Here is a 22,172-nt window from a genome sequence, read left to right as displayed (position 1 = left end):
CACTGATCCAGAACCAGTGAGATGGAGCTGACACAGATTATTGAAGTGCAGATTAAGGTCACAAAAAAAAAAGTCAGGTGACATCACTCCTCTGCAATCCCCCAATCGCGACAGGAACACTGCTCGTCTCTGAGGGTATTCATAGAAAAAAGGAAGGAAATAGTCAAGGAAGGCATGAGGATGTGTTGGGAAGGTGGAGTAGATAGAGTGCAGTTAGCTGAAAGATCTGTTTATCTTTCCTTCAGTTTGGAAGAGCTCTCTCTCTCTCTCTCCTCTTCTCCACCCCATCATCCATCTGCACACACGTGTGGGTCTGCAGCAGCACTGTGAGAGTAGGCGCGTCAACTGTTTTTTAGACCTGCACACCGCGGCCGTGCATTTGGATGACCTGGGCTCTGAGGGTCTGGATGGCAGCCAGTATCAGCTTCTGGTGCTCAAGGGAAGTGATGCCAAGGCTCAGTACATCTCTGTGGAAAAAAATATGAGAAATATATTGGACTCTATATCATTGGCAGGGGTTAGTGACTCCATGACCACGAAAAAAAATCCTTCTAATAATCATACACTTCCTATTCTAAAGCCTCTAAAAACTTCCATAGTATGTCATAAAAAACGTCATAGTATAGCATGTTTACACTGTAAAACTATTCAATTTATTACATAAGAGAAAAAGAAGCATATCCACAAAAATGAGAAGCTAGAACCAGATAAGATTTGTGATTTCTGCTTAAAAAATGACTAACAATTAATCAATTATCAGAATAGTTGCGGATTATTTTTCTGAAGAATTATAAAAGAACCAATATCAAGTAAAATACATTATCCCCCAAGTAATGTATTTATTCATGCAAATATTGTTTTATTGATCTGTTCTCTTATTATCTCACTTAGCCACCCTCTCTAAAACAGGAAATGAAAGGTCACTGAGACAGAGTTGTATAAAGCCACTTACTGTACAGTCATTCGTGCCACAGACTCCAAGTAGCAGTATCCTGCGGCAGTGAAGTTGTCCTTGTATCGGCCCATGTCCACTGCGTCCAGCCACTCTCCCACTGAGTTAAAGGATGGGAAGGAGGGTAGAGGCCTCTCTGCTAGCGTAATGGATGAACTCAGGGTTCTAGAGGAGAAGAAATAAGGTTGATTCCGTGGAGATAGGACATTTGTATAACTTAATGTATACAGCCATCCATTTACTGAGCCGATATATTAACAGACGGTACCTGCGTGCCAATGTGGAGGAACCAATACCATCAGGGGAGCGAATGCTTTTGCTGAGGGCTGAGTGGATCTGGCTGAAGCTGGGCCTCTCTGTCCTCTCCTTCTGCCAACAGTCCAGCATCAGCTGATGGAGATGTGGAGGGCAGTTAACTGGGGCCGGCAGCCTGAAACCATCCTCGATGGCCTTGATCACCTACGAGACATGCAGAAGAAGGAAAACAATTATATCAGGTTAGAAAATCCGGAGGTAGTGTTGTGATTTTCCAGTACTTATATTATAACTGGATACACTCACAAAAATCATCTGTGTGACTGGTAGGGCAGGGCAGGGGAAGCAAATAAGAATGTAAAAAAGTAGAGTACTGTATTTACATTGGCTTAGTTGCCAAGAATAGAAGCCTTTGGACAGTACAGGTCCTACTTGGATAAATAAGAGAAGAAAAGTGCTGGTGCTTTCATTTTCTCTTGTCACTAATTACAACACCTACAATGTTGTTGCTCTGCATTGTTTTGCTTTTTGGTAATTTCACTTATTTTGAGGCAGCATCCTTTAAGGTCACCGAGCTAGCCAGCACCAACTGCAAAATGTACAGAATTTCACAGAGAGATATTGCCAACCTAAACAAAATGAGCTCTATACAAATCTGCAGTAATGTATTGACTAAAACTCCTACAAAAAATGTAACCATACAGCAAAGAGGCAGCTATTTATCAGAAAGAGAATAAAGGTGTCCCTGCAAAAACTGAGCGATGCAAAATCTGACTGACTTTGCCTGTGGATTGAAAGGTCACTTAACAGGATATTCAATGTCTCAGTGTCACTTCACAGGATATTTGATGGGGTACAATAGTTGGGCTCCTATCAGCAGAAAATGTATTCTAACATTTTAATTTCCCTATAATACAATATTTTTGTAGGCCTGTGAAAAAAAAAACTAGACTACAGAGATGAAATAAGCAGACCAGAAGGGACAGTATTTTCTTATATGTGACCCACTCTAAAAGATAGGCTACTAAATACAATGAGTCCTAGAAAATTATTTATCTGAGCTCAGCATTTTTCATCTAGCCCTGATACCTCACTCTCTTCAAATAGCAGATCATGAGAGTATCCCTTCAGACATCCTCAATGTTCCTCGCTCCTCCATCAAACTAATGTTGTCCCGATTCAAAAACCATTCACTGTAACACCTCACAAGAGAAATTCTCTCAGTATCTCCAGGGACATGCGATACGTCCTCCTCCTGTATCACTCTAAGAAATACAATCTCCTGAAAGGAGGAAATAGTCAGAGTATAATCACAAAAATGACATCCATCAGCGGCATTATTTCCTAAAACACTCTTTCTTCTCTCTACCTAAACACCCGCCGCCCCACTCCGCCATCCTCTCAGCCCCTTAAGGCCCTATCTCACTAAAGAGCATTCATGAAATGCTTTTCAGCGTTTGACATTTTCCATTTAATCAAAGCCGGTAGGTAAAGGGCACGATGGATCACAGGTGGACAGGCGGACCAACAATTCCGTTATAATATAATGTATCAATTTAAAGTGGATTAATATCCCTGGCGCTCTACAAGTTTGACCTTTGCCCTTTCAATTGGAAAGTTTGATAATATGAACTAGGCTGAGAGGAAACTTTCTCTTGCTTTGTGAAAGGGCACCAGGAAAAAAAGGACTCAAAAAGCAAGCTATTCTTGTGCCTGCTGAATAACTCATGCATATTAATTTTGGACATTCAAAAATGGAATATGCTAATAATCCGTTGCTTTATAACTGCACATGCCTGCATAAAGTGTAGACATTATTTCCTGCTGACAGTAATTTGAAAGGGCATTAGCGTGATGAAACTTTTGGACTTGATGATTGATGAATGCTCTGAGTTGTCATCAATGAAAAGAAAAATAGTCACAAAGAATATTCTGCCCTCTCATGACTTCCTTCAAAAAGCAGAATATAAACAACCTTTTTTTGAAGGACAAAGTAGTAGGAGTGACGACAGCGAAACAGAGCACCCACCTACATTGACTTGGAAATTATAGATTTCTAGTGAAAAGCTGCAGGGTCCTATCGACTGGACAATCTCTTCAACCCTCAAATAGCAAGCGCTTTACATTTCCTGAAAGAGGGAAGAGGAACACTTTTAAGAGCCGGATGGCACCCATGGACAGGCGGAGGCCACTAGAAGGAGGTCAATGCGTCCTTAAGAGAAAACAGGATTGGTCATGGAGCTGATGCAGACTTAAAGAGGGGGAGTTAGGCCCTGCAAAAGCTTTCAGAGGTACTGTGGCTTCTTGGCTTTCTTTTAATAAGATTCACGCTGGGCACGGATACAGAGTTCATTGATAGAGGGAGGTGAAAGAGAGAGGGAGACTGGTAAAGTGCAGATATTCTGTAAAAAAAAATGGGAGGGAGGAATATAAAGAACATGACTGGGGAGATTAATGAAAAGCACACTCCTATCTCTAAGCTTCACACACACACATACACACACACACACACACACACACACACACACACACACACACACACACACACTTACATCCTGGTTGCCCATATCCCAGTAGGGTCTCTCTCCATAGGACATGACCTCCCACATGACAATGCCGAAGCTCCAGACATCTGAGGCCGAGGAGAAGCGATGGTACTGGATGGCCTCTGGAGCAGTCCACAGCACAACACTCTTCCCTCCATGCTGCGGAAGAGAACCAGAGAGGTAGACATGGGGTAAAAGGGTGAGGAGAGTTCATAGAAGTAAAGCTTTAATATTCTCTTTGAACAGCTTTGAACATATTTTAAGTAGATCAAAAGAATCGTTAGAGGAGTGGAACCCAAAAATATCCAGGAAAATTTAAAAAAACTAAATATATGTTATATTAATTATATGACCTCAACTGAACCTGACATAACAATACAATATGCTCAACTTTGAAAATTGTATTCATTTTAAAAATAGTTGTTTAATTTATAAAGTTTTTCATGGACTGGCCCCACCTTCACTTTCTACATACATTAAACCAAGGTCTGACACAGGTTGTTGTACCAGAGCTTCATTTAGAGGAGATATAGAGATCCCGCATAGAAAAACTACCTTTGGACAAACTGTTCTGTCTATCAGAGGAGGTCATTTTTGGAACAGCATCCCAACAAACATTAGAGAATGTCCAACTTACTGCACATTTAAAAAGCATCTTAAACAACTTCTTAAAAGTTCCCAGTTATGTCATCAATTTTTGACATTTGACTAGATTTTATTGATGTAATGGAATCTGCCTGAATGTGAGCTAATGTTTTTCTTGCTTGATATTGTATATTGTCATATTCTTTTGTGTTGTATTATCTTGTATGTTGTTGTCTTCCTGCCTCGGGACTACAGGTGAAAATTAGCATTTATGCTATAACCTGGCTCATTTACAGTCTGTACAGAAATGTTAGATTGTTCATTAATGTGCACTGTCCCGAATAAATAAATAAATAAAAAAATAAAAAAGTAACTCATTTGGTCCAAGGCTCATTAAAAATATCACCTGTACATGTTGCTGCAGCACACATGCCTAAGTTTTCACCATGGGGTTTTCTTACCAGTGTGGTGTAGATGGCCTCTATCTTGTCCTCTTGAAGAGGTCTGAAGCCGGATACCTTGCAGCCCAGGTTGGAGTTAACCAGCACCTGAGGGTGGGAAAAAACTGATTAGCATTGGTTACATTTAGAGAGGAAGCAATCTCAGTAGGAGCTCTTACCACCCTGGTGGGCAAAGCTCTTATCGCACCAGGGACAATTGATTGTTTACAAGAACAAATTGCCCGTTCTTCATTTTCCGCAACATGACCACTGCATTTGCAGTTGGACAGACTTTCTCTCTCTTTTTATGAAAATGCCATGCATTGAAAACCTAAATGTGACAAAGCGATTTCGCCAGTGTTGTCACGTCAATTTCATTTTTGTGTACTACTCTAATAAAAAACTTACAGGCTAGTGATTGTCAAAGATGTTTGCAGACAAGGACAAATTGTATTCTGTAACCCACCTGCGAAAACTTGCAATAGCCTGCGACATACATCACCTCTATCATCTCCTCCCACCTGCTCCCTTACCTTGTGTGCGGCCAGCCGTTTGTGGATAAAGCCCATTTCAGTGAGGTACTTCATTCCTGATGCCACACCAGTCAGCATATCCATCAACTGCATTACACTCAACTGGCCTTCATGTTTCTGAGGTTATGTGAAGAAAAGCGATGGAAAGGAGAACAAGGAGTAGGTGAATGGAAAAGGAAATGAAAGAAGAGAGGGGCAGAGGAAAAAATAAGTTGTGTATATAATATGTATGTACAGTAGTGATCCAAAAACGGTGGCACATTTGTTACTACAGTACAATGTTGTGCTCACTGAGCTGAATCACTTTATTTGGAGAATAAAAACAAATAGGCCATTAATTCATGTCCTTATAAACCACGCCGCAGTGGTTTTACAGAACAGAGGGGCACGGTAACAGTTTACAGGCGCTTACAGCATCTTTAAGCAGAAAAACTCCATTTGTGCTGTTAATTATGGTACGTTCTCCTTATTACTGTAATGAGCACTGTTTTGCTGCCCTAGGACTGCACTATAATAAGTGAATTCAGGATCATTACAACAAAATTCCGTTTGTGAAACGGCTCCAAAACAGAAGGTAATGATGAGGCTTCATTTTGTTACTAGATGATGAGCAAACACATCTGCATGTGCATTTGAAGATAAATGCATAAGCAGGCATACAAATTACACACAATAAACTTACCCTAAGGAAGGAATCTAAGGCTCCGTTAGACATGCTCTCCACTATAATCATCATGGTGTTACCTGGAGAAAGATAAAGAGAGCAAGACAGGAGAGTGTATGAATATGTGAAATTGGGGTAAAATAAAGAGAATCGAGGGGCAAAAGAAAGTGAGAGAGGTAATAGAGACACAGAAAGGGAGGGAGGTAGAGAATAAAGTGAGTCTAGTCCACTTGGCAGCATGGCAGGCATTGTGCAAAGCCATTCCTCACCCAGTGAACTGTGGTGAAGCCACGAGAACCTGTGTGCTGCCCCAGCTGTCTCAGCAAGTTTAACGACCCTCACACGCTTGCACAATCTGTGCATGACCATACACACAGACCAACACGGTCCGGGTATACATTACACACACGCACAACAAATGCATGCATGCTCACACACATACACACTGTGGCCAGACGCAGATGGCGGGGATCCAGCAGTGCTAAGAAGTGCACAGAGAGGAAAATGAGACTGCAGCAGTTGGAATAGAGAGGAAACAAGGAGAGAGGAGTGGATTAGGGCGCTTGAGAGAGTAAAATAAACCTTCATAGATATGTAAACAACTAAGAATTCAAAGAAACAAAAAATGTTATATGCTCTCAGTACTGACAGTTTTTGCAGAGACATTACAAAAATAATAACTTGGCATTGTAATATCCACAATTAATGGTTTGCCAGTATTACTGGCCTTTGAGGAAGCTATTTGGAAAGGTTACTTACAACATGAGGGAACTGTGAGTAAGTACTGAGACACTGCCATACTGTACATCATGTAATTAATGCGAGTTGGAGAGTGAATCAGAGGTTGAACTGTGTTGGTGAGTTGCTTGGATGACAGATACATTTAGCTACAAACAAGGACCTATTTAAAAGGATTATATACTTTGTTTTATTTGATAACCCACTAAAAACATAGTATTTCAGAGGATGTCTAACAGAAATGCAGAGGGTGGATGGGAGGGAGGGAGTAAAAACTGAGCGCTTTCTACTTCCTCACACAAATTCATACAAAGAATTTAAAACAGTGTGCGGAAAAACTGTTACCTGTTGTAACTTTTATGGACTCAATCAGGTTGCCAGAGCAGATGATGAAAACTGGAATATCTACTTGAGTGGGACAAATATCACATATTCTTGTACGTAAAGAAACAGAGGACGGACATCATCACAGCCAATCATACTTGATAAAGCTACCTTGTAGACCCGTGTGTGCTGAAATAGCAACAACAGTGGATTGGCTCAACAGCTCATAGATCTGCCCACCAATGGTTGAGCGCGGGAGCAGTTCCCACCCTGAGATCTTGCATGTGAAAATACTCCTGGTAGGTAACAAATCCACGTATTGCATTTTCTATAATCAATGGTGGAAGATATCTCAGTACACTTACTCCACTACTGTACTTATGTACAATTTTGAGGTACTTTCATTATGAGCATTTACATTTTCTGCGGCTTTATACTTCTACTCCATGACATTTCAGATGAACACATATTTTCCACTACATTTATCTGACAGCTGGAATTTATATATTAAAATGTTATATTAAAAACATGAAAGAAATGGTTTAATTTTCATAGCTGTTTAAATTATTAAATTATCAGAACGAGTACTATTACTTTTGATACTTTAAGTACATGGAGCTGATAATACTAGATTTTGGACCTTTACTTGTAATGGAGTATTTTTACATTGTGGTACTGGTACTTTTACTTACTTCTTCCACCACTGCATATAATCCTGGAACTGCCAGTAAGAAGGTGGAGAAAATGGAGGTTGATGAAGGAAAGGAGCATATAGAAGTAGAAAATAAAGAAGTAGGGCAGAACCGAATAGTTTGAAGCATCATTCATAACATTGTGTGAGTGTTGTCTTTCCAAAACAACATTTTCACTGCGGTAAAAAAACTGTTTGCTCTCCCACTCGCGGCACACACAAAGAGAGGCACGCACCTGTATTGTCTAGCAGCAATCTAACTGCACCATAAACTACATTAATATAACCAAACAGAGGATTTTATTTTAATTTTTTTGGGGTGATGATGTCATAAAATTTGACAATCAAAGCTTCGAAAGTTAAAAAATTGGGGACACATCTATGTTTTTAAGTGGCCTTGAGTTATGGTTAAAAAGAATAGGAATATTAGTAAGAAGGCTGTTTGCAGGTGGGTGAGGTGTGGTGGCTAGGGGATGGAAGAGGGCTGAGTGAGAATCTGGGGGGGGGGAGGGGGTTTAAGTGATGTAGAGAAGGTGATTTGTACTCTAACAGTATGTGGGTGTGTGCACTGTTTGTGTGTGTATGGATGTGTGATTTCATGCCAAGTTAGGAAGCAAGTAAGCAGTTGTGTGTATGTGTGTCAATGATAGTGAAAGAAAAATGAGCATATGGGACTGCCTTTCGATGTGTGTGAGGGAGCATGCACTTGTGTGAATGTGTGTGTCCGTGTGTGTGTGTGTTTGCGCACGTGATGGTGGGAGAGATTAGAGTGGATCTCAGTGCCCCGCTGGGTCTCTAGCACCAATTACTGTACCCTGCACATCTGCTGCCATCCTACTGAGCACAGAGTGTGTTCGGGCACTGTGCCCACACACACACACACACACACAAAAAGCATCACTGCGGCAATAACAAAAACTTCACAAACTCTTTAAACCTTCACCTGCCATTCGCATTAACCCCTACCTCATCTTCTCTGTCTCTCATGTCTCTTTTCTCAGTTTCTTCCCTTCAAGTTTTTTTTTTTTCTCTCCCGCTTCTTCAATCCTTTTTTCGCTCTAGGACCTCAATTGCTATCTGTCAGCGGAAAATGGGCCTTGATGTAGCTCAGCTGCTGCTGGCATACGCCATCTAACCCCCTAGCCTGCCGTCTACTCTTCAACCTTTTCTTCTTTTCCATCCTCCCGTCCCGCCCCTCTTGGCTGTGAGCATTGACCCTCTCCGTGTGTGTGATATTAAAGTGGTCGGAGTATCTCAGTGATCTTCTCAAACCTCTCTTCTCCTGTCCATGCTCCTCTTACAGTTTTCGTCCCATCTGTCTCCATAGTACCAGAAGAAGTGACCCCCTCTGCACATGTGATATTGACATGGTCAAATTCTAATTCACTTGTTTACCCCATTCTGCTTCCCTACAGCGTTGCTTCCCTTTTCGCATTCCTTCCTCCTTGGTAATGGAGGTGATGAACCCTTTTATGATACTAAAGGTGATCCCATTCCTCCTTTGATCCTTGGATACCCAGGATATTTCCCCTTCTATGCTTCCTTTCATCTTCACCTGCTCGCCTTCCTCCCAAACTGCTATTCACCTTCTGCTTTCTGCTTGATCTCCCTCCTCATCCTTCTTACCCGTGGTGATGACGCCCTCCAGTCGGATGATGTTGGCGTGGTCAAACTGCCCCAGGATGCCGGCCTCGCTGAGAAAGGAGCGGCGCTGTTTGTCAGAGCAGCCGGCCCTTAATGTCTTTATGGCCACTGGCAGCTCTCTCTTACTGGGCAGCTTAAGGCAGCCGCGACACACCTCCCCAAAGTCGCCTGTAGGGGGAGACAGACAAACAGAGGTCATGATCCGTATCGATTGATGACAAACCAGAGATAACGAGAAAAGAATAGGGCAGGGTGTTGCAGGTCAGACTGATTATATGGAGTAATATCTGTGCAAAGATTGAAAGAAAGTCAGAAGGAATGAATGGGAGTTAGAGAGAGGGGGGAATCAGGTTGGAGCAGAATCAGGTGGAAAAATACAAGTAGAGTGATGACGCAAATGAGCAGACACTATTGAGGGAGAGAGAGACATGGAATACAAAGGGATCAAAGAGAGATCAAAGATGGGGTAGGGTGCAGGTGAAACAGTGGAACATCAAGTGCAGCCAAGGCAAACAGTGGAGCTCGATTTTGGCAGATCAGTAAGTCGCTAGACTGATTGAACTGGTTTCTACAATTCTTCTCAAGGCAGGTTGAGGGAAAGGGCAAAAAATTGAGTTGCCTCATGATTACTGCAGCCGTTGATAGTCACTACTCTACGCTGCTTTTGCCTCATCTTATTTTGCTTTGGTTAAAGAAAAAGAAAAAAGAATTGCATCATTTCTACTGTACCATGCACTCCATATTTATTATATCTTTCTATATCCAAATAGGTGCTCATATCCTGCTGTAAATTTAAAGGTGCATTCCACCAAGTTTACACATGAAGATAATTTTACTCGTCACAAGGAGTACTGCTCAGCCTGTAAAATGGCTTCTGTGGCTCTGAAATGGGCTTTCTAAAGTCTGAAATTGATGCCTTGGCCTTTGCTCCTTCGAATACTAAATCGCTGAAGTACCCCTTTTAAAAAGAGCAACTTCAAAGAGTTGCAAAGTGCAACAATTCAGCTTGGTTCCCATGTACAATCATGTACCTGTGTGCACAATTCTTTCTATCTTGATGCTCGAGTTGTCCAGCTCCTTGGCAAAGGCGTGCACGGCTTGCAGCAGGTCCTCGCAGGTCTCGGGGTCAATGTAGGTCCTACGCGTTGGGATCTTAACTGAACACACAAACATAGAATATAAGACATACCTCACAAAAATTAATTTAGAAGCGTACTGGTGAAGCAAGAATTTCCATTGTCCAGGACAGCAACACTTCATTATGGTCAACAACACGTTTGTCTGCAGAAAGAAACACATTAAAAGATAAAAGTCTGCAGTCCCAGCAGCAAAATGTCCACATGAGGCACAAAATAGATAAAAGGAGCCAGATACCATTTAACTGTGTATAAGCAGATACATACAGATAGCTAGCCAGCTGTTTTGTAAGTATAAAGGGTCTGTTGCCCTGATAGTACCTCTCCCTCTCAACACAAAGCAAAACATTTCTCATGTCGGCATCACTTTATGCTCTACTGAGGCTACAGTCAGTGGAGAAATTGGTATCTCTGCCACCTTCAACAAAGAATTTCTTTCGGTATGATTGTTGACAATTTGACCAAAATGTGTCTCGGAAGAAGACCTTGCTCTTTGATCCAGAGACTGAAATCAATACCTCAGTTTCACCATTGATGCTTGAGCCTGCTGAAACATTTTCTCCTATCAAACCCCACTATAACTGTAGGGCTACTTCAAACAACTCAGTTTGACATGTTAAGCCAGTTATATGTGGTTATAATAACCAAACATAACCCCAAATTAAAAATACTATTTAGATAACTGTTTTAGGGGGATTTTTTTTCCATTTAAGAGATACAAAATGCTTCCTTTCATGTATTCATAACTTGTCTAATTCTCCGTTTTTGTTTGTTTTGACCTTGCGAACTCCAGAGGCAAACAGAAAGAACGACATCAAAAGCTACGAGTGCTCAAATCTGACTTTGGGTTTCCTCCACGCGGCTTTAGCCAGATCACAGGGCTCTTCCACAAGGCTTTTTGTCCTTTCTGCCTGCTTCAAAATGTTATCTCACACACACACACACACACACACACACACACACACACACACACACACACACACACACAAAATAGTCTTTAAGCAGAAATTGGGACCGTACATAATAGACAGTAGTGCTGAGGCAGAGAAAACCTTAAAGTGCCACTTGTAGTAGGCTTGCTGCTTTGTTGTTGGTTTTAGAGTTTGGGTACTGGTGCGTCCCAAAAATAATGACAGCTTTCCAAAAATAATGACAGCATAAAAGTGTTGTAAATGTTATTTTTGGAGATTGTCTTTGCCTACAGGGTTGTCCTCTATCCATAATGTGTGAGATTTAATAAATAACCTAATAAGTATAAAAATGATGTATTGTGGGCTTCACAACTTGTTAACATACAGTACAACAAGAGGGTTTAATATCAGTTAAAATAGAATAGAGTCTAAATGCAAATTACATTAATTATTTCATGATGCCCTTTCCAATCTCCAAAGAAAAGGTTATTATTAACGATTAGCATGGCTAATTTCTTTCAAGGACCTCTAGAAAATCTCTTCCGTGACACTAATGAGACACAATTGCAAATTCCAGCTGACATTTAAAACAGCAAGTGATATTGACCCCAACTGTTTGACTGTACACAACAAAACAAAAGCACTACCTGGTTTCAATGAGCTTTTTTTTCAACTGCCAATTGTATTTACCGAACAATAACCATTAACCAATGGACTATAGTTCTCAAATAGTTGACCTTTGACCCTAGTTACCACATGTTAAGGCTAATCTTCCAGGAAAAAAGGTACTGGCACTTTTCCGAAACACCGGGCCAAAGCTCTGAAATGTGATTACAGCTCTAGATCGACTTGAGGGATCCTATATTGGCTGCCTCATAACGGCTTATTGATCCAACACACACACACACACACACACACACACACACACACACACACACGTGTTTGCTCACTTTATTTGCACACTTTGACAAATAAAGCCCAAAGTTCAAGTATGAAGCAAATGAAACTTTTCTATTCAAGGCTAGGGCTAAGTGGAGGATCGAAGACTCTTTTCTGACAAATAGGGTTTTCAAACACACTTACAGCTTACAACCTGCTGTGCAGTACATACTGTGTATACACACACACACACACACACACACACACACACGAAGGGGTGCTAACATGCCTCATAAAATATACAATCGGCTGCAAACGCTTAGATACACGTATGACACGTCGGTGCATGCTTCATTGGTTCTGTTGCTGATTAGTTTCAGGGTTAACTGTGTCACTGCCATGAGTGATTGAGAGGAAACTGAAGCATATTTACACTTGGCTGCATAATCTTCAGTGGACCACAGAGTTAGCATGCCCAAACCCAAATATTTTCATTCTTAACAAAAGGCCAGAAACTCTTTGTCATGCTTTATTATCTTTCACCATTCATTTCCCCAGACACCTTCTCTGTCTGTCTCTCTCTGACATGTAATCATACTTTGGATGATATCTAAAAGTGGTCTATTAATGGAGATGGCAGATGGGTCTTGATCCGTTCCTCCATCCATCCATCCCCTCATTGCATGTTTCTAGGTCACATACTCCGACATAAAACTAATGTTCTGAGCAGTGTCACTTATGATGAGTCTCTCCGTCTCTGCCAACTCACCTCTTCATACTCTGACTCTTTTCCCTCTTACTGCACCTTTCACTCCTTCCTCCTCTACTTTATTAATCACACACTCATTTATTCACGCTCTCTTTTACCCTGTCCGTGCTAATATATGGTCGAGGAATGTGTTTTTAAGAGTCTAGGAGGCGAACAAAAATGTAATCAGGCTTTCAAGACACTCACTACTTCACACACTCCACTGCAAACCTGCAGCGCCATCAGAGCATGTTGTAGTCCACAGCCACAGAACAGGAAGAGGACGCAATAGAGTGTGTTGGATAAAGAAGAAAAAAAACATGTCTCTGTGCCTATTTATGCGAGTGTCCGTGTTTGAAAAGCGGGCCAAAAGAATGTGTGTGTGTGTGTGTGTGTATTGCGTGCTTGTCAGATGTTGGCATGTCTTTGTTTGGGCAGCTTTAATTCCCAGCCGCATGGCTTCAGCTCATTATTCATCAGGCATAGTGCTCCAAACCTCTCCAGAGGGCTCAGCATGCTGGGAGATTAAACAACGCACACGCACGCGCGCACACACACACACACACACACACACACACACACACACACGGGAAGCTCTAAAATCACACATACATCCACCACGTTAGCAAAGCATTGGCATGCACACTTACACACAAACAGGAAGAGATATGTCAAACTACTTCCATTCTGTCACTGTCAAACAAAAAGGCCTATTGAGAGCTTTTTGAGCGGGGTTTTAGAAAAGCAGCATTTAAAATCATGTGTAACATATACAACCACAACAATATTTAACGTCTGTTCTCAGCACTCTCTGCTGCTGCCTGCCTTGTACTGGAGCTTTTACCCTCTTTCTCCTTCTACCCTGCCCCCGTCTGCAGCTCTTTATCTTTCCCCTCCTCCTGATTTCAATCTCTCCCCATCAAACTCAGCCCGCACACACCACCTAATGGAGTGTGTCAGTGTGCTCAGAGTTGGCTAAGCATGCACTCAGAATTAAGAATTAATGCTGTGGTGCTGCTTAATGCCTCAAAAGTCATGTGCAATGCACACACATGTGTGTGTTCACATGCATTCCATCACATGGAATAGGAAAGACAAAGCATTTATTGACATATTCTTCCCCCAATGCTAAGTTGCTCCCCGGACGCTGAATGCGGCTGTCCACTGCTCCTAATGTTGAGGATGGGTTAAATGCAGAGATTGAATTTCACTACATTGTACTATTGTATGTAAGTAAGTAAGTAAAGTTGATTTATATAGCACTCTCATAATCTTAAACTGGATCCTACAGATAATTTACTGAGGCAAGTAAAAAGAGAATTACAGTAATCCAAATGTTAGGAAACAAAGGCATGTATAATCATTTCTAACTCAGCATAGGATACACCTTCGAATTTTGTGTGAAGTATCTGACAAATAATACAATTTCTTCTCACACTCTCACACACACACACACACACACACACACACACACACACACACACTATACTGTCCAGTAAGAGTGATTACCGCTGTCACTTACACTGGAAGTAAAGTTCCTCGTCTCCCTCTTGAGAAGCTTTGCTGTAGCCGCATTGTCTGCAACGAGAAACAAAGAAAGGCATCAGACAGTGTTTTATCCCAACTGGCAGACACAAACAAATACAAGCATCAGATGCTGTTTATCTTACAACATAATAGATTATAAGGAATGTGCAAAAACTATGAGAAAGCGAAGACAAGAGTATTGACAGTGGAGATGGAAAAGATACGGAGAGGCATTCAGAAAGACCCCTGATGCGATGGCACTGATGAGCAACAGAAGAATCTGAGGCTGAATAAGTGGAAATCCTGCCTGATTTGAATGAGCAAGTCACATATACACACCGATAGCCCGAGAATTGACACACTATTGTTGTTTTAACCGGATGGAGTTTGTATGAAAAAAGATAAACACATGCACACAGAGGGACAACGGTTCTTTCTACACATGTGAACACTGTTATCACTCATCCCTCGCCACCACATGGGGTCTAAAGACGAATGAGCTCTCTATGATCTGACTGCTGATGGCTTTTCGGCTTAGAGGAAAACTTGGCTTTTTGCACGCACACGCACACAGTAAGTGAGAGATTAACAAGTGATGAACAGACATTCTGGATGGCCAGCAACATGCTTACTTGGATTAGAGAGATGGATGAAAAACAAGACAAGCGAGATACAGCCAAGGAATTGAAAGTCTTTAGTACATCAGAAGTTCTTCCAACAAACAGAGTGCTGATCATATATATTCTAAATACATTCCAGATATATATGGATATACACGGTCATTAACAGCTACAATCTGAAAAACTCTTTGCAGCCCTCAGCAGCATTTTAGTTTATACATACTGTGTGGTTTATGACATATTTGTGCATGGGTTTATAGGTGCAAACATCATAACAACAACTGATTGTGGAACACAAATATTGTGGCTGGTTACCACGTTTTCAGGGACTGATCGGTGACTTTGGAGGTGGACAATCTGTACACAGGAAAGTCAACGAGTAAGGTTGTCCATGCATGTGTCTATAGACCGTGTGTGTGCGCATTTGTGTGTCTGAGTGAAATATAATATCTGCCCAGGGAGCCGTGCCTTAATGCGAATGTCAGAACACAGCACTTCACACAGAACCGGTGCACAGCTGAGAGGAAGCGAGAGCACAGAGAGCCTGATGAACCCACAGTGTGTGTTTTAAGCATGTGTGTTCCTGTTTCTTTATGTGTATGCACATGTGAGTGTATATGTGCGGGGTTATGCACATGTACGCGCAAAAGCTTGCGTGCATGCTTTTACAGGATTGCGAGTCGTTTTGCACGTGAGTGTTTGCATGGGGAGATGTGATAGAGGGTGAGGCTGACACATCCCTCATCCTGTGCAGCAGCAGGGTCTGAGACAAGGTCAGGACCCTGTCTGTCAAAACACACCAGCAGACACATGCAGCAGAGATCCTTAGGGCAGGAGATACCAGACAGGGGAGAAGAGACAAGAATGAATAGATAAGGGAGCACAGCGGAATGGGATCCAGGGGGGAAAGGGAGAGAGATGAGGACAGAGGGCATGGCACCAGGAGAAACAAGATGCAAGAAACCTAAGGGGGGGAAAGACGTAAGGGAGAAAATGGTTAACATGACAAGAGGATGAGGGCAAAGCTGGGGATAAATCATTAAGAAAAAAATTGAGGAAGTCGGTAGACGGAGAGGCAGCGGAGGAAGTGACAAGAAAATAGGAGGTTACGGATAAGAGGATAATTGGGCAGAAGGGTATGGAAGGAAGAGAAATAGTTGCAGAGGCATAAAAAAATTCCATAAAGTACATGATTAGGGGCAGAGGAAGAAGCAGAGAGAGTAGGAAAGGATGGTAGTGAGGAGTGAATGGATGCTAGAAATCAAAGAAGCAAGGCAGTGGTGGAAAACTGCAGTTACAGTATAGGACATACAGCAGGATGAGTTGCTGGAATGACTGAGCAAAACAGCAAGCAAAAGTACACAAATAATAGATTTAAGGGACAAGTCAAGTGATATGAAGGATGTGAGGAGACAAGGAGGCAACTAAGCCTTCGAGAAAGGAAATATGGAAGAAAAAGAATAATTGGCAGGGCTGCATGAAGGCAAAGTTGTATGACTTGATTCCATTTCTTCTTTTGAAATGTCACAGATGTGACAAAAATGAAATATCAGATGCAAAGTTGTTCTTTTTGGATGGGGGCTTCTTTTTTTGGGTATAATTCAATGGTAACACTATCATTTTCAGGTTCATTGTATATTGTGGCAGAATGCATTACTGAGGATATTGGGCCAAACCGCTTGACAAAAAAAGGGAAAAAAACGTTTTTCGACTAATTCTCATTCTCTTGGTATCAGGAAAGATTGAGAAAGAAGAAAAAGAAGCACAGAGGTAGAGAAGAGATGGCAGGACAACTGGGAGGAAATGAAAAAAGGAGAAAAAGGTGGTAGTGGGGGGGGGGGGAGTGCAGGCATGCCAGTGTACCTGGGCATCAGCTGTGTGAAGGGAGGAAGAGGAGAAAGAAGAGGAGGAGGAGGAAGAGTGGAGAAGGAGGTCGAAAGCAGCACCACGCTAGCAGGGGTTACATTGGAGGAGCTCGAGCAGACGCTGCTGGGAAAAAAACAAGGGAGGGGAGGGGGGATTGCCAATGTCAATTCTGGCTCTTAAAGATGGTCAGTCAACACAACTTTGGATTGATGAATAGATTCCTTTATTCATTCTAACCATTGCGATATGATGGATGCTGCCAAGAAAACATGCAAAAATGATGAAATATTCATAGATCACAAATACTATGAAAATATATATAATATAGAAATATATATTCTCTATTTTGAAAGTATATCCTGCGGGGTTGTTTTTTTTCCTTTGCTAAATCAGTTCCAATTATTATGCTTTTGACTGGAATTCTGGACCAATTTTTAAATTTCACACTTCTGAAGAACCAGATGGCAGAAATAAATGTGTGGATGCCAAAACAATGAAGATTCTGGCCAAATTCTGTCACTATCAGTTCAGCCTCATCAAATGTTAATTGTGACAAGAATTGTCATCTTAGTTTTAGTCTTTGTTCTTTTAGGATTTTTGAAAATGCATTTCATTTCGAGTGCATAATTGTAATTAATGGAAAGGGTAGATTTACCTAAATGATAAAGTATTTTCTTTGCAACTGTCTGCATAACAATATAAAACTTAAAGGATAAGGCAAGTCATATTCAAATCGTCAACAAATCCCATAAAAAGACCAATGCAATGCATTAGACCTCTCTACACTTTCTCAATTCCCTAGCATGTCTGTGGCACTCAGCCTTGAGCCCATTCCCTCCAATAAAGATGAAAAAAAAAAAAAAAAAATGGTCAATCACTTCCTAAAACAGCTGGACATAAATGGTGCATTGGTTGGGGACTATTTTCTATTGCAGATTTGGTGCTCAAAATTAACTACAGTGCCCATATTTTTGTAATGCAGAAAACATGTCAGCCAATGCAACGGTGTGGCTCACTGATGTGTTAAACTGAACAATTGGCACTCTATGGTACAGAAGAATAACATACCAGGCACTGACAACACAGACAGTATACTTTGCTGTACCATTGCTGGTTTTGGTCTCTTCTTAGAATTTGTTAATAAGAAAAATATAGAATCCGTTGGAAATCCATGACATTACAACATGGAAAAGAGAATTTTTATCTAAATATGGAAAGGACAGTAGCTATAGAGTGTCTGTGAGATGGGTAGAGGGTAGGAGGAGGTGATATTCTGAAATCATGATTTGGGCTGACAGAATTAGCACTAGCCTTATCTACTTATACACTATGCATCTCAATGGCAAATTCAAATGTTTTGCTCATTTTCAAGTACAAGCACGGGCCCACTCGCTCATGTTTTCAGAAAAGAAGATTAAAGCAGAAAAAGGAACGGATGCCATGTAAATGAAGCCTATTCACCACCTGCTCTTTACTCTCCATACCTGAATTCTCCTCTGAAATAAAGTGCAGTTACGGAAATAATATGTATAATAGGTGAGAGAGCAGGAATAGAATCCGAGCTGACAGGTGAAAGTGAAGCAGAGAGGAATTAGGACAGCAGAAAGGTATGTGGGGCAAAATACATGGAAATTGGGGAATTTCATGAAGCCACTTTTGTATAAGTTTATAAGATTCAAAACCTTTGTTTTCTTCCATTGCTGGGAGCTGCTCCTTAAAACTAGAGTGATTCCCGCTCAATCATTGTCTCCCTTTTCTTGCACACAAGGTAAAGACATTATGGTTTTGGGTTAAGAATCATTAACAGGTCCATACTTAAGAATAATAAGTGGCAACATATTTCCAAAACTAATACAGAGCCCTTTGGAATTGCAGCTTTCACATTTAAAATGGAAGATGTTCCTGTCTGCTGGTTGGGGGCTTTCTGAAACATCAAAGCACTGATCTGTACGAGACACATAGGAAACTACAGCACAGTGATTGAGACCTTTTCTCTTGGCCTGCCAATCTCTCCCGCGTCCCATTTTTTCCCCTTCAAATCATACTTGTTGTCACTGTGTCGCCAAGAGTCAATGATCCTATGAAATGACCCTCTGCTTTGCTTCCTGCTTTTTCCTTTCTTCTTGATCGCTTCTCCATCTCCCACTGCTAATAACTTCTTACTCGCTTACAATACATAGACATACGCACACACTAGATCAGAAGACACACACATGCACGCTGGTGTGGCCAGTGAAGGGTAAAACAATCCCCATCGCACTGACCAGTCAAGCCTGGGCTTCCTGGAGAATGTTTGAGCAATGCCCTGGAACTCTAGCTCTATCAAAGTCTGTCAGGCACCAATGGACTCTGTGTGTGTGTGTGTGTGTGTGTGTGTGTGTGTGTGTGTGTGTGTGTGTGTGTGTGTGATGAGATAAAGTGTCAAGATAAGGTATTAAAGAGAGGAAAATACAAAGTACTCATTCCCTTTTGTCCCATCATAATTTTCCCAATATGTCAAGCTGTGGGTTCACTAAGAAATGTGTTTAAATACTTTGTATTATCTTTACAGTGCTGAGCATAGCGCCTTGTAAAGGTCTGGACATTTATTCCTCAATGACTTTCACCTTGTCCACTGTTATAGGTGTAAGACCCAAATAAAGGACATGATATCACCAAACAAGATCAGAAGTCAGTACGGTAGCCCGGATGCACAAATTGACACAGTAAATCTAAAAACACTACCGGTACTACTCCGAATCATCAACCGGCACAAATACTGGAAAATACGACAGTGCTGCATACTGTCAATCACATACCTTTACATAGAAAACAAGAGGCAAGTAAGCTGCTGGTGTGTTTTGGACTACATAGAGGCACAGCCAACCTGCTGACACATACTTACATTAAAAGTGAGAGCCAGCTTTTCTGATAATGTGGGTTTCCATAAATGCAAATGCAAATGCATGACTCAAACGCATGTGAGCGCATGTGTCCGTGCCTTCATGTGTGTGCAGTGGGACTCATTTGCATGTGTCTGTGTGAGCAGGCAGATCGATGTAACCGAGACCCCACCAGCTGTAGCCGGGAGCTGGCTGTCTTTGCAAACACGAGAGCATGGTAATTGAGGCATCAAGCCATTCCCCTCTTTGTCTCTATGCAAAACATGAAAAGCAAATTAATGGTCCAGCAGCGATGAACAATGGAGACCACTTGCAATGAATGCAGTGATGGAAATAAAGGAGAGAAAGATAATCATTATTATTTATTACTAGACCGCACACAAGGAGATGACGCTGCCTTCCCTCAAAGCAACGGTGTATTTAAATACTTATGTGTCTTGTACACTGAGAGTAAGCACATTTTTGTAAATTCTGTTTTTCTACTGCAGTGATGTTGCTTTCATACGGCTGAGTGCTGCATCTATTCCCGTATATTCTTTTATAGATGTTTTAACTGACAGCACCACTTTGTATGGTGCTGCAGGTAGTGAATAAAACCCATTTCTACACCCGGTTGACTCCATCATTGGACTGTTTGTGTCTATCTCGAATCGGTCTGGTGGTCTTTATACTGTATGTCACAATCCCCTCTTTATACAGGTAGCTGTGGAATAGGCCTGCTTTGCTTTATCATGATGAGAGGTGGCACCTATGTAGATCTGTGTGTGTGTGTGTGTGTGTGTGTGTGTGTGTGTGTGTGTGTGTGTGTGTGTGTGTGTGTGTAGAGGACAGAACAAAAGAATACACACAAACTATTGTTTTGTTTTAATGTATTAAAAAATCTCCCTGGACAAATATCAACTGAATGCCAGCCAAATGATATTAAAAAACAAACCCCAATTGTTTTCTGGTCATGTGTGTAACTGTGTGGGAGTAGATATGGGCTCCCTACCTATGCGCTTGCATTTGTGATGGAATGTACACTATAACTTGTGTGAGCGTGTGTGTCTGTGTGTGGGAGTGTGTGAGGCGAGCTGGCAGAATATAGAATTGGACAGGAGTCAAAGAGCAAAGTGGTTGGAACGACAAGCAGAAATGCACTCTCGCCCCCTTCATCTGCTCAGCTGAATAAAACATGCAAGTATACGGCAAGATATACTCAATAAACAAGACAAGGAAACATGCATTAAAGCGCCTGAGATTATGTAAAATAGCAGCATTGAATTGAAACAAAGCTATGCTACAATGTATTAAGTATCTGGTTGATTGATCGCTTGATTGTGTGCAACTTTCAGTAGGACCATAAACTTCAATTAGTTTATGTGATCCTTGCCGCAAAGACTGACAAAAGCAAAAACAATTCAATTATTATTCAAGTTTTGTCTATATTGTCTTGAGTATCATATAGGACAACTGCCGGCACTGATTTGCATATAAGCCCCAAATATAAACTTTTGAAGTAGTCAAACATCGGTAAATGTTTCTCTAATGAAATGTCCCCACAGCTAATGCTACTAACAGAAACGAGTCCTATTTCATGTGGATATTTAACTTTAATAAGTGCTAGCCTATTAGGTGCAATAGTCACTCTTAAAGGGGAACCTTGCCCATTTAAAACCAGCTTTGTGTCATATTTGTGTGGGCAGTGCGTTTAGATGAACGGTGTATGGCTTCCCTCCGTGGGGCCAGTTTTGCACCATCCAGCGGATCTCGGCAGACCTTCGCTGCTCTGCTCCGTGGGGAGCTCCGTCCATTGGCAGCACAGAGGGAAGAATGAACGGTGTTTGTTCATCTAAACACAGCCATAACACAGAGCTGAATTTAAATCAGCAAGATATTTTTTTTTAAGTACCAGCCGAAACTCTGTTGGTTGTCTCTTTTATAGTTGCTTCACTCTTTAGTCCATTCAGAGGTACTACTGTAGCAACTATGCTGTTATTGCTGGAAAATGTGTAGCAATGTTTAATAATTACCTGAGGCTACAAAACTAATTTAAAACATTAGGCGTATATCTTTAAACTGTCCTACTTTACATTATTAAAAATGATGCCATAATAACACATACTGGCTTGCTTGACCTAATTTTACGTTGGGTCATTACAATCCATGCCGTTTAGTTCTCAAATGTTCCAAAATTGAATTGTACCAGGCTGTCCCTTTAAAGTAGAAATAAAGAAATAAAGCTTCTTACA

General features: G+C 41.3%; 1 protein-coding gene across 4 annotated transcripts in view; it reads right to left on the bottom strand.

Moving 5' to 3' along the window:
• Positions 1 to 311: 311 nt before the first annotated feature.
• epha10 (EPH receptor A10) overlaps positions 312 to 22,172 on the bottom strand; it is a 150,174-nt gene continuing 128,313 nt past the window's right edge. The window contains exons 8-18 of one of the 4 annotated variants that reach the window (XM_078268381.1): positions 14,569 to 14,624; positions 10,404 to 10,529; positions 9,355 to 9,540; positions 5,994 to 6,055; positions 5,312 to 5,428; positions 4,784 to 4,886; positions 4,366 to 4,385; positions 3,760 to 3,900; positions 1,221 to 1,411; positions 953 to 1,108; positions 312 to 467 (exon numbers count right to left, since the gene is read on the bottom strand). In XM_078268381.1, the coding sequence (XP_078124507.1) occupies positions 353 to 467; positions 953 to 1,108; positions 1,221 to 1,411; positions 3,760 to 3,900; positions 4,366 to 4,385; positions 4,784 to 4,886; positions 5,312 to 5,428; positions 5,994 to 6,055; positions 9,355 to 9,540; positions 10,404 to 10,529; positions 14,569 to 14,624 (1,273 nt within the window). In that variant the 3' untranslated portion in view covers positions 312 to 352. Of the gene's footprint in view, positions 468 to 952; positions 1,118 to 1,220; positions 1,412 to 3,759; positions 3,913 to 4,365; positions 4,386 to 4,783; positions 4,887 to 5,311; positions 5,429 to 5,993; positions 6,056 to 9,354; positions 9,541 to 10,403; positions 10,530 to 11,101; positions 11,111 to 14,568; positions 14,625 to 22,172 lie in introns of all 4 variants that reach the window. The other 3 variants (XM_078268384.1, XM_078268380.1, XM_078268382.1) reach the window with 3 other exon arrangements.

This window comes from Sander vitreus, chromosome 14 (assembly GCF_031162955.1).
Source record: "Sander vitreus isolate 19-12246 chromosome 14, sanVit1, whole genome shotgun sequence".
Classification (NCBI taxonomy): Eukaryota; Metazoa; Chordata; class Actinopteri; order Perciformes; family Percidae; genus Sander; species Sander vitreus.
This window is presented reverse-complemented; position numbering and strand designations above follow the sequence as displayed.